Source organism: Melanotaenia boesemani, chromosome 6, assembly GCF_017639745.1.
Source record: "Melanotaenia boesemani isolate fMelBoe1 chromosome 6, fMelBoe1.pri, whole genome shotgun sequence".
Lineage (NCBI taxonomy): Eukaryota > Metazoa > Chordata > Actinopteri > Atheriniformes > Melanotaeniidae > Melanotaenia > Melanotaenia boesemani.
In genome coordinates this window covers 20,279,860-20,292,238 of record NC_055687.1, presented here as the reverse complement: position 1 = coordinate 20,292,238, position 12,379 = coordinate 20,279,860, and the positions used below count along the sequence as shown (strand labels likewise).

General features: G+C 36.7%; 1 protein-coding gene across 4 annotated transcripts; it reads left to right on the top strand.

Annotated features, from left to right (window-relative positions):
* Positions 1 to 248: 248 nt before the first annotated feature.
* On the top strand, positions 249 to 11,672 carry gra (granulito). Of its 4 annotated transcripts, none has more exons than XM_041986945.1 (8): positions 250 to 655; positions 976 to 1,043; positions 2,924 to 3,016; positions 3,119 to 3,168; positions 3,475 to 3,532; positions 3,642 to 3,748; positions 3,847 to 3,905; positions 11,277 to 11,672. In XM_041986945.1, the coding sequence occupies exons 3-8, from the start codon at positions 2,938 to 2,940 to the stop codon at positions 11,302 to 11,304; spliced, it is 381 nt and encodes a 126-aa protein (XP_041842879.1). In that variant the 5' UTR covers positions 250 to 655; positions 976 to 1,043; positions 2,924 to 2,937; the 3' UTR covers positions 11,305 to 11,672. The 4 variants fall into 4 exon arrangements, with proteins under 4 accessions (XP_041842878.1, XP_041842879.1, XP_041842877.1 ...); XM_041986946.1 differs by lacking the exon at positions 976 to 1,043 and adding an exon at positions 11,011 to 11,077 and having other exon boundaries at positions 252 to 646; positions 2,922 to 3,016; XM_041986944.1 differs by lacking the exon at positions 976 to 1,043 and having other exon boundaries at positions 249 to 655; positions 2,937 to 3,016.
* Positions 11,673 to 12,379: the final 707 nt, after the last annotated feature.

Genomic DNA, 12,379 nt, shown 5'->3' with positions numbered 1-12,379 from the left:
TGAGGTATAACTCATAAGGATCATGCTTCTGTGGAGTGAACAACACAGCTAAATGTGTTTGTAATGTCCCCAAACAATGTTCCTACATTTCCCTGTAGTATTCCGTCGGTATTTACTCGTGTAAGCTTCAAGTGATGCCAGGTGTGTGTCAGTCAAAAGTGCATGACTGGCATGCATGTTGGAATGAGATTCTGCAGCCACATCTTCAGAATCTGGGACTCAACTCCATCCTCCAGGATGACAACGCTCCCCAGCTAGGATTTTCACAGAGTACCTCAACTTGGTCGTGCTGTACCTACATGCAAATGACCAGCACAGCCAAGCTGATTGACCTTCACCAACTCCTGGTTGAGGAATGTAACGCCACCTCAGCAAAATGTGAGCATGCTGGCCTAGAAGAGCCAAGCTGTTGTGGCTGCATATAGATCTTCCACAGTGTAAAATTTATAAAATGTAAAATTTGCTCTAAAGTGACAACGTGCCTGCCCATTGTAGTTAAATTTGAAAATTTCCCTCAAAGGGCTAATAAGCTAATAGTTATAAGTTCTTATTTTGAACGTTGGAGACCGGAAGTTATGATTTTGCTTTGAGCCGTAAACGCCATTGAGGTGAGCCAGCAGAAACCCCACACCGACGGAGTTTGACGGATCAAGAGGTAAATAATTAAACAGCATCTTTCTTTACAACGTGAAAAACTGTCTCGAGAGGCAGATGTGCGCCTGTAACGGGGTTATAGTGTTAGAAAGTCCAAAAAAATAGTTTGACAGAATTTAAACTTATGCATCACTTAACTTGTAGTCATTTACAGTCCCAATTTTGTATTATATATTTTTTAATCAATATATATTTTTGTTTTTAAGGAGCAATGATATAGTTTGATAAATTCCTGACACTGACCGTTAAATAAACAGTTATCCTGAAATGTTAACCGCTAGTGTCAACGTTATCTGCGTGCCGTGTTTCTCCCCCATGCAGTCCATGATTTACACAGATCTCTGCCACAAAACGCGTTATAAGCTGGATAAAGGCAGTATTTTAACCCGGTAAGCAAAGTAGTTTCGCTATTGCGTTGTTTAAAATAACATATTTTCATGAAGATGTTTCTGCTGCGAATATTTACATGAAAACGTTTATAAATGTTTACTGTTAACCCACTAAAGTCTGTCGGCATCATGCAAACTCACTGTTAGCTAGCTGTGCTGCTATAGTCAAGAAAGACCGACTTTTTTTTTGTATTAATCTGTTTGATACATACCTCAATTTGTGTGATTAGTTATAGCTAGTTGTACACTAAATTCTCTGTTAAAAAAAAATAAATAAATAAAAAAAATGAATAAAGAAATAATGTTTGCCAAGGGGTCCCCCAAAGAGCACAGGGGTCCCTGAGGCTTTGAACATTCAAATCCATTGTGATTAATGTTAACATTGTCCATATTTTAAATATATATGTTGTTACAGGACTCAGCCAGAAAAAATTCTTTATGGTGAGAATATCACTTTTGAAAGCATAAAACCAAGCATAGTTTAAACATGGGGTGAGGCAGGGGGTCCATGGCTTTTTAGTATTTGCATGAAGGGGGTCCTCAAAGTAAAAAGGGAACCACTGGCCTAGACGATAAAAATAAAAGTTTAAGTTTGAATTACCAGCCCCATGTATTTGCTAGAATTTACAGTTGTAAGTTGTAAGTATGCACACTTTTTACACTAATTATGAATGTGAGACTCATATGTGGTACAAGGAAGCCAGTGAGTAAGTCTAAGGTTCCAAATTCAGATTCTACAAAGTCAAAAATGTATGATTTGACACCAAGATCCTTCAAATAGGACAAGTTTTTGTGATTTTATTCCAAAATGCAAAATACATCCATGGGTGTTCATCGTTTCACACTAGATTTTTGGCCGAGTTTAGGCCAGCATCCGGGTACTTTCAGTGCACTGAGTTTTTGCTGAAATTTCAGTGTCAGCTCAATGTGCACTTAAACAAGTATGGAAGTGCGCTGATTGAGACACACCGTCAGACTTATCAGCACCCTATCTCTGGCCTGTGGTGCTGATCACATTACTGCTGAACATGTTTTCCCTGTACAGCACTGAGTTATAAGAGCTACTGAGGATCTGTTCTCAGTATGGTACCCACTTCGACATTGAATGCAATGTCAAGAAAAGTAACATCAAGATTGTATGCTCTAAAGATTAACGGAAATAATTTTTCTCTGTTTTCCTTAAGAAAGAAGAAAGAAAGAAAATGTCCTTGAAATATGTAGTGAGGTTAAATACCTTGGCCACTGTATTTCTGATGATCTGTGGGATTACGATAATTCTCTACGGTGTGGTAGACTGTAAGCACAGGCAAACATGCTTAAGAGAAAATTTTATGTGTTTCCCATATGTGAAATCCTCACTGTTCAGAGCACTGTATACTGCTCAGCTGTGGGTCAGTTACTATGTAAAGTCTATGTATAGACGCATTGTGGCTTACAATGATGCAGTGCGGCTGCTTCTACGTCTGCCTAGATGGTTTACAACCTTTTTGTGTACACAGCGTCACAGCTCTTGTCAGTCTAAGGTTACTTACTTTTAAAGCACTTTTATGTCCTTTTATGCACAGATTTATGTGTCAATCAGACACGTCTATGAATAACATCACTGTGGTTTTAACAAGCCCTGAGAAAAGTCACGCATGATACAAATCAAGTATGTGGAGACACTGACACATGAGCCTTTCTTCTATGCAGTGATTAATTCATAATGGATAAGTGGTTATTCAGGTATTAAGCTAGCCTTCTCTATGTTTTTATGTTTTGTACTATTTTTTTTATGTGGACCCCCCTTTTGTCTGAAATAAAGCATGTTTATTATTATTATTATTATTATTTTTAATTATTGTAAAACACGAAAAGCTTAATATGTATCTGAATCTCACTGACTGACACCAGAATGGAGGTATCGAGGAGAAGAGTTCTACCAAAACACCTGGAGCCAGCGAGACCCCTGCGCCGCCTCCATCATGATGTTGGTAAGAGCTAAGCAGTAGCTTAGTCATATGGTATTAGTTTGTCATGCATTCTATTGATTTTAACTGAAATGTTTCTTACAAGAATTGTTTCACCTTACTTAGAGCCAATAGTAAATACTGCTGCATGTGCGCACACACTTAAGGAGCAAGAGGTAAGACATCCTAAACAAGACAAACAAGTTGTTGTTGGATTTAGCTATGCTGTAACGATTATAATACAAAATCTGATAACAGAAGTCATAAGATTGTTTTTATGCTCAGTTTGTCTGATATATGATAGCAAACTGGTAGAGTTTCAAACAGATTAATATCAGCTCATATTTTTAAGTGTTGGTTGCTTGTTTTTTTTCCCCTAGTCGTTTTATTTTTCTTCCCTTTTTAAGATGATTTTGAAAAAAAAAAGATTAACTTGGACAAGATTAATTTTCTAATTGGTTTTAAAATTCTGCACTTGACAGACAAATGGTGGTATAGAGCAGTTCTACAAAATTGTCAACCTCTGCAGACCAAATAAAGGTAAGAAAGAATGGCACAAATGCACCACATGAACTTAAAAAGTATATTGGTGGTAATTTTAAGTGGAGAGGTTATAACAGTGTTGAAATGTTTTGTTTTTTAATTATAGCCAGAATATCTTACACGAGGGATTTTTTGATCCGTCTGGCCAGCTGCCCTCAGGCCAAGAAGAAACCAGAATACTTGCCAGAGCACCCCATTGTGTTATGTGAGGCGGTACGTTCAGCCAGTTACTTTTTATGGTTGTAGTATAGTTGCTAACTGATCAAAATATTTGCTGTTCGAAACCTTATGATTTGTTTTTATCCTCGTAGAGAGATCCTGGGCAACTTGAGCTTGGAGAAATAAGGTGGAATTGTGGAAAAGAAAATAGGTGAGTTCAATTTTATGATACAAATGTCAGTGTGACTTCCTCAAACCACAGATAGATGATTAAAAATATTATTTGGGTTAAGTTTAGTTTACTTTTGGAAGAATTTAATTTGTTATTTTAAATATAAGTACACTGACTAGAATAATTGCCCTGAACAGACATAGTGACACTAGACTATTTCACAGGTTAGAACTAACAGAGTTATGCATATAGACTGTACTTTACAAGACAAAAACCCCAGCATTTGAATTTCAGATATCAGAAATCTGAAACTTGTTTGGCAAATTAACTTTAAACTTGAACACCTTTCTAATTCAGGATTCCTAACATTAACGTCATTAGCAAAGATTTTAACAGTCATGCTCCCCTTTGAATGACATTCAGTCATTCAAACATGGATTTTTTTTTTACATGGATGCTCTTTGCAGCTTCATTCAAACAAACCTTAACTGTGACTGTAACAGCTGTGATACATACATTTTCATTTTTAGGATTGTCCATCTTACCCAGTGAGGTAATATAATAATGTCAGAGGTCTTGGTGTCAGAATAACAACAATAACCTATTGTATTTCACAGTTAATACTATTGTAATTTGACGTATAATGCTAATCGAACAATTAAAACAAACTGTTTTCTTAATTGCAAATATTTTAATCATTTATAGTGAAGCTTGGCATTCAAGCAAAGCATCTTTTACTTTGCCCAGGTTTCAGCAGCACCAAGATCCTTTAGTGGCTGTGGTCGCAGCCACTGCAAAGAATGGTTGCGACCTGTGTCGAAGTGGCTGCAACCACTTCGTTGTGGTTGCAACCACTGTTAAAAATGGTTGCAACCACTCCGAGAGTGTCAGAACAGTTTCATGCTGACTGCTACCGCTTTCAAAATGGTTTAGAAATGTGACAGTTGCTTGGAAAATAGTAGATACACATTGCTGAATTCTTCAGAATGGTTTATAAAACATGCTACCACTTTCAAAATATTAGCAGCCACTTTGGAGTTGGAGGATTCAGGTTGCGTACACTGTTTGTTTCGAGGCCACTGTGTCAGTGTTTGTGACCACTGTCTGAACTGATGCACAATGGCTGCTGATGCTTTTAGAATTGTTAATAAATGCTTCCGCATGGAGAATGGTCACATATGATGTTTATGTATTTATGGATGTAAATCGGTATTGAAAACTGTCTATAGAAGAAACAACAAACCATAGAGAACTTTTTCACCTTAAAGAAACACGTTGCACTGGAGATCAATGAATGCATTAAGCTAGTGGCATACTAACATCACTTCTGATCTGCCGGCCTGAAATGCATTTCAAAATAAGAGTCTTGCATGAGTCTAATGGTGTGTTCCAGCTGCCTTGGATTTCCGAGTGGCTGAGAATATGTGACGTTATTACCAGGTAGTCGGCATTTCATTCTGAGCCCTTTTGGCAAATCAGAAAAAATGAATGCCTTCAAAACAGCAAATTTGTGAGCATCTACAAATGCATATAAAAACTATCATAAAATCATAAACCCATTGTAAAAATATGCACCATGATAGAACACCAGCCAATTTTGGTCATGATAATTACAGATCACTCCATTCTCTAAGTTAAATAGTCAGAAGCTTAAACAGAGGTATCAAATCAGAGCCCTTTTGGTAAAAACCTTAAGCATGTTTCACCTTGTTAAACACTCCTTCTGAACACATTTGCATTGTGATGCACTTGTGATGCAGAATGGTAAACACATGCAACACACCTTGATTACGGCCGTGTCCCAATTCAGGGTCTATGCACTTCACAGTGCAGGTTCATCGGCTACGTACCACGTCTTGGAAGGTGTTTCCGAATCCACCCTACAAACCCACACTCCGTTTGGCCTGCAGTGAAAGCCTACTGGTAGTGTATCCTTTGCGGCCCCTTTTTCTTCCAGAATTCATTTTGCACAAGATGGTGGTGAATGAGCAGCAATTGAGTGCTGAAGAATATGTTTTTTCGTGTAAGTATTTTGTTCATCTCACTCAAGTAGAAATGTAACTAAAACCCAATACATAATAAAAAAAATGTTTGTTAAACTGTGGCATTAAAATATTGTAATATTTGATATTCTTGGATTTTTAAGGGGTCCAAGAAGTGTTTACCAGCTAGAAAACAACATAACTCTGAAGTAAATTAAAAAATGAGACTGAACAATGTGACATACACAGTAAAGCAAGATTAAAATTAGAGTTTTTGCCACAGAAATGTTTTTTTTTTTTTTTTTCTTTCTTTCTTTTTCTCATTCAGTTAAAAAGGTAAGATAGAACCAATTTGGTCGGTGACAACATTCACTAAAGTGTCCTATGATATGCAAAACTTAGGAATTTTAGAGGTTTAAGTGATTAAGAAGTTAAGTTAATGTTTTTAACAGGATTAATTTAATAGTAAATTAATAGAATAATACTGTATAATTATAATACAATTAATATAATTATAAATTAGTATAATTACAACATTCTATAATATACTATTACATAATTTTATATAAATGTATTAAATCATAATTTATCATTATTAAATAATTTAATGATTAATTTAACATTATTAATAACATGATTACCATTAGCTTTTGGCTTTCTGTCAACGTCCTACGTTCTTTGTTCTTTATTCTTTATTCGTTTGTTAATTGGTTCTTCTAATGGGGGCAAATACTAAACATAACAGACAAATAAATAAACTAGATAACACAAATAAACCAAAAGGCTATAGGCAGAAGCTTATATAATGCCTACCCCTTTTAACAACAGAAGAAGATGAACACATAAAGCCAAATTTTAATTTGATAAATATTTTAAAAGAAAAATAAGTAAACAATTTAAACCAAAGTCAGTTTTATGACCTCTTGTGGTGTCTCATCCATCAGTGTACAGAACAATTTTATCATTATTATACATCTTTTTAAATGCTTTCAAGGAGTGACAATTTTTAATATTTTCAGGACATATTTACAGAAGTTTCACTCCTGTAACTGAAACACAGTGACATATTATATGACATTTCAAATTTTTAGCTAACTGTATAATTCTGCAAGCATCCAGAAACACAGTAGGAGAGCAGCATAGGTCTATTTTTACCACAAGGGTGGGTAGGTAGGGAGGCAAAAAGGATTTTAATAATTAATGAAGTTCAGTTACATTTGCCGTCATAGGCAGACAAGCTAGGACAGCAATAATACTGGCTTGTGGCCTTCTTCATGACAACTAATGAATTTAATTACACAGGTCTCGCCAGTAGTATTTTTCATTGAAGTTAACGTTACCTAGACAGCCTGAGGAGAGCTGGTCTGGGTCTCCCCATCGACATGTTTTGGATTTCCACCGACAGGTAAACAAAAATGAATAAAATTAAAATGTCCTGCTCCCTTCCGTTATGTAAAAGTTTCTGAATGATTACGGGAAGAATGGGAATGCTATGCTGTCACATCTGCAGTTGCTAGGCAACAGGACTGGGACACTATGGGAAATTCTCGTTGGCTAGGTAGGCTGTCCCAATTCACAAACAGTAAGCGGGCTTCGAAGTACACAGACAATGTAGGACACTCGGTAGCCTGCGTAGTCTGCACACTTTGAAGTGTGTAGACCTGAATTGGGACACAACTTTAGTTTAACTTTGTCAGGAAATACTAGAATGTGACTCAGGCTGTAACGGCAACATACTGTGTGTGTGTGTGTGTGTGTTGTGGAGTAACGAAAGTACCAGATTATTTGTGACCATTATATGTTTAAACTGCAACTCTGTTAAAGATTACATGTTTTGGCATTTTAGAAAGGGGTCTCTGGTTTTTATTTTGGTTCATGAGTCATGACTTTATGGCCAAGAAAATAATGAAGTAGAAAAAATGTGATTTAACTTTTAAGGGTGTCAGAGGGCAGCATAAAAATTATTTTCCCAGTAACGTCACTCATTATATTACTTATTTATAGCATACACCTATGGTCTAAATCTAAAGACTAATTCATCAATATAACTGGTAGCTATTTTAATGCATGCTCCATAGAATGAAAAAAATAACTATGCATAATATAAAATAAATAAAATGTATTTACATACAGTGTTTCCCATAGGTTTTTGGCATTGGGAAGGGGGATGGGTGCATAGGGTGGGGCATGTTGATGCATCGCATGGCCGGCACAACTGGCAATGATGGTCTCCTTGCAGCCTGTTGCGAATGCTTGCCTTGACCTGCAAATATATCAACTGTTATGCTTCAAAGGTTATAGCTGATAGTTATAGAAGCAGCTAATCCTATTGTGAAAAGTATTTATTACCCTGTTCATAGTTGAATAGTCTCTCTCACAGATTACACTGCTGACCAGGACCATCAGGGCAGTAGAAGCCAGCAGACTCAGAGCTGGGTACAGGAAATCTAACTCCTTATTTTTTTAGATAATTTCAGAAAATATGGCCAGTTAAATGGCACCAGTAGCACAGTATAGTGTTCGTCATAATCTTATGTGAGAACGTTACATTTTTAACTTACCTTAATGGACCAGAGATCACTTGCTCCTTAAAAGAGGCCCATTCTTCAAGGACTGTGCTAAAATTGACATGAGAACAAAACTTCACCACCAAAACTTCTCTTTGTGTGGACAGTGTCATCAGGGAGTGTAGCTGCTTGTGGGCGGAGTATTCCAAAATGCAGCCACAATTCCAACCTTACAGAATCACCTCTCATGATGGGCAATGAGGCCATTTAAATATAGATCCATCACCTGATAAAAGGCATAAAGTTTTTTTTTTTAGTAAACTACTAGTATAAATAAAACTGCAACAAATAAATTAAAGTTTCATCTGTAAATTAATTCAAAAGCAATATAATCTTACATTTGTTTGAAATCTGTCTGTTTTCTGCATCATCTCCTCTTCTCCCTCTCTCCTGTTCAGCAGAGATGCAGAATACCCCCAGTCCTGGTGGGTCAATGAAATTTCAGGTAATCTTACTTGAGTGTGAGCCAGGTTAATGACCACCAGAATCTTTTATACCTTTTATCAGGTTGAATCATATGAAATGAAAAATTGTGGTATGCTGTTTGTTCAAAATAAATATGAAAATAAAGCATGGCAGTTGAGCTGCGTTTTGTTTATTTTTTAAAAGCAGGTAACTTACAAAAGAAGAGTTATTTAAGTTACGTGCTCCTTGATTGCCATGACGTCCTCCATTTGAAAAAGCTTAAAAAGGCCCACCTGTCATTACAGCAGCGCTATCAATTCCAAGGCCAAAGATTAGGTGTGTGGGGTTACCCTTTGTAAAAAATAATGTTTTTTAGTGCTGCCAATATTGTATATGCTTTCCCGTCAGTCAGGCAAGTCAGGTCAAGGAATTGGCTGAAGACCTTTCCTTCATTGCCCAAGTATCTAATGATGTTATGATAGATTTTATACATTTCAGCTATCTATATATTGAGATTTTGTTTGTCAGTGAAATGTTAGAGTAGACCTACCTCACACAGCGACATCTGTGGTCTCATCAATATCCAAACCTAAGGCTTGTGACTGTGAAATGTTCTTAAAAAAACTAAACATTTGCAAAATAAGCTTACATTGAGCTTGTCAAAGTAGGTGCAGCCTAAAAGATTTGCTAGTCGTAGCAAGGCTGGATAGTTGGTGTGGTGGGCTATTTCATGCCTATCTAGCCGATACAAGCACATGAATGCCCCCAACACGGCCTCATGCTCCAGGACAACTGTGTATGAGAAGTATGAGGACAGAGACGTATGACAATGTTTGAAACGGACATCGCTATTTACACACATAAGGGAGCATAAATGGGCCTTTTAATGTTTGTTTTTTTGTTTTTTAATCAGCAGTGGTTTTTATCTTGGAACTCTGCCATGCAGGCCATTTTTGCCCAGTCTCTTTCTTATGGTGAAGTCCTGACCTTAACTAAGGCAAGTGAGGCCTGCAGTTCATTGGATGTTGTGGGGTATTTTCTGACCTCTTGGATGAGTCAAAGCTGCACTCTTGGGGTAATTTTGGTCAGCCAGCCACTTTTGGAAAGGTTCACCACTTTTTCATGTTTTCACCCTTTGTGAATAGTGGCTCTCACTGTGGTTCGCTAGAGTCCCAAAGCTTTAGAAATGGCTTTATGGCCATTTCCAGACTGACTGACCTCAGTTACTCTTTCTCATTTGTTCCTGAATTGCACTGGATCTTGGCGTGATGTCTAGCTTTTGAGGATCTTTTGGGTCTACTTAACTTTGTCAGGCAGGTCCTACTTAAGTGATTTCTTGATTGAGAACAGGTGTGGTAAGTAATCAAGCCTGGGTGTGGCTAGAGAAATTGAACTCGGATGTGATAAACTACAGTTATGTTTCAACAGTGAGGGCAATCATTTTTTCATACGGGACCATTTAGGTTTGGATTTTTGTTCCTCCCTTAATAAAAACCTTCATTTAAAAACTGCATATATATATATGTATATATATATATATCTCATTCTCAATGCGTGATTTATAAACCATTCTGAAAGATGCAGCAACATATCTATAGTATTCCAAGCGGTTGCAACCATCATTAACCATTCTACAAGTAGTAGCATCCGGCGTGCAACTGTTCCGAAAGTGACTGCGACTAACCACTCCCAGAGTGGCTGTGGTTGCAACCATTTTTGTGTTCATCACTCCCAGCTTTTAGGCCTCCAGCATCGTCTGTATGCTTTCTGTTGTGTGAGGGAGAAAACTGCCATTGCCATATGACCTGAAACAATGTGGCAAATTTTCAGTCTATAGACATTCAGTGTATTTACTTTGCTATTTTGCATTAATTTGGCATAGTAACTTGAGAAGAAAAACTCTGTCACACCAAATTATGATAAAGACAGTAATGGGATAGAAAGTAGGTTATTTTAAATTCAAGCCTGTCTGTTTATGTGACTGAATGCTGTTCAGAATGATGCAGTGTTTAAATTAATACATAGTTTTTACATAAAACTGCTAGGATGCTCATTCATTCAAACACCTTCACTTGTCAGTTTAATATGAAGCTGTGCATGTTTAACAGAGGCTGGCAAATCTTATTTGTATTCAAACAAAATACCAAAAGTGATGACTTATAATTGTGTCACTGTTGTTATCTCCTGCAGCATTCCTGACCAGAAAAAGATTTGAATATTCAGATAGAAATCGCCACAAAGCTTGGAAGTGCTTACAGTAGGTATTCAGTGCAGTCAGAGAAATAAATTGAAGCTAATTTTAATTTTCCAGCTCCAGAACCAAAATGAGGATGCTTTCAGAAATAATTAGGAAGTTTTATATAGTAGCTTAATACAAACGGCAGTAAATAATGTAACTAAATTTAAGTAAATAAAGGAAAATCACTAACAAATATTGTCAACTTTTCTTCACTTAGGGTGGCAGAAAATCTTCATTCACCTTGAGGAATTTGCACAGATCTTACTGTTTACTGCACAGTGTTTTTTGATTGTTGTTTGCTAATATTCTTTCATTTCAACTAACATGTCATTTAAATTAGCATGTCTGACAAGGATTTTACTTTCATTTTTGTTTTTGATAAAACTTTCTGCTGTGTTCTTTTGTGTATTGTGTAAAAAATAAGCTAAAAAAGAAGAAAGTGCAAATATTTCCCCAGAAGCTGATAGAGATATCCTGAATGTTGAATATCAGACTTGACAATGACCAAGCTGATATTAATGGGAACAGAAATGACTGACATTATTGCTGTGTGTGTGTGTGTGTGTGTGTGTGTGTGTGTGTGTGTGTGTGTGTGTGTGTATGATGCATACATAGAAACAGTTTTTTTTTTTTTTTTTTTTTTTTTTGCAAACATTTCCCAATAAAATGATGAAAGTCGTGCAGCTCTGCATGTTGTATTCTTATTTCTGTTTGATCTATGGTGGTCACTGTCAGAAAGAATAAATATAGTCTCACTTTGCTATGCCACAACTTTAAGCATTTTATCTTCACCCTCTTATTGCTGAGTAATAATGATGTACTCAACTTTGCAACTGTTCAACCATTGAATTGTTAGAAATCCAACGTAATAAGTAATTAATGAATCAGAAATTATTTTTGACTTCAGTTTTACATATATGTAAAAAATATATAACATATATGTATATATATGTGTGTGTGTGTATGTGTATATATATATATATATATATATATATATATATATATATATATATATATATATATATATATATATAGCTACGTTGTTGGGGGCTTTATGCCCCTGGTAGGGTCACCCATGGTAAGCAGGTGTCGAGGGGAAGGACCGGATGAAGCGTGGCTCATAGCATCCCTATGACTATGACAAACCATGGACCCAGGTTTCCCTTGCCCGGACGTGGGTCACCGAGGCCCTCTGGAGCCAGGCGTGGTGGTGGAGCATGTAGGCGAGCGCTTGGTGTCCGGGCCTTTGCCCCCATGCTCGGGTCCTCTACCAGAGTCCTTGGAGCTTGAGGGTCCTGCACTGTTCCTAGGACTGCACTC

Excerpts from the sequence above, each read along its gene's own strand:
- gra (XM_041986944.1), top strand. The coding sequence starts at position 2,938 with ATGGAGGTATCGAGGAGAAGAGTTCTACCAAAACACCTGGAGCCAGCG. Across the intron at positions 3,169-3,474 it reads ACACACTTAAGGAGCAAGAG|ACAAATGGTGGTATAGAGCA; the intron begins GTAAGACATCCT and ends TGCACTTGACAG. Across the intron at positions 3,906-11,276 it reads AATTGTGGAAAAGAAAATAG|GGTGGCAGAAAATCTTCATT; the intron begins GTGAGTTCAATT and ends TTCTTCACTTAG.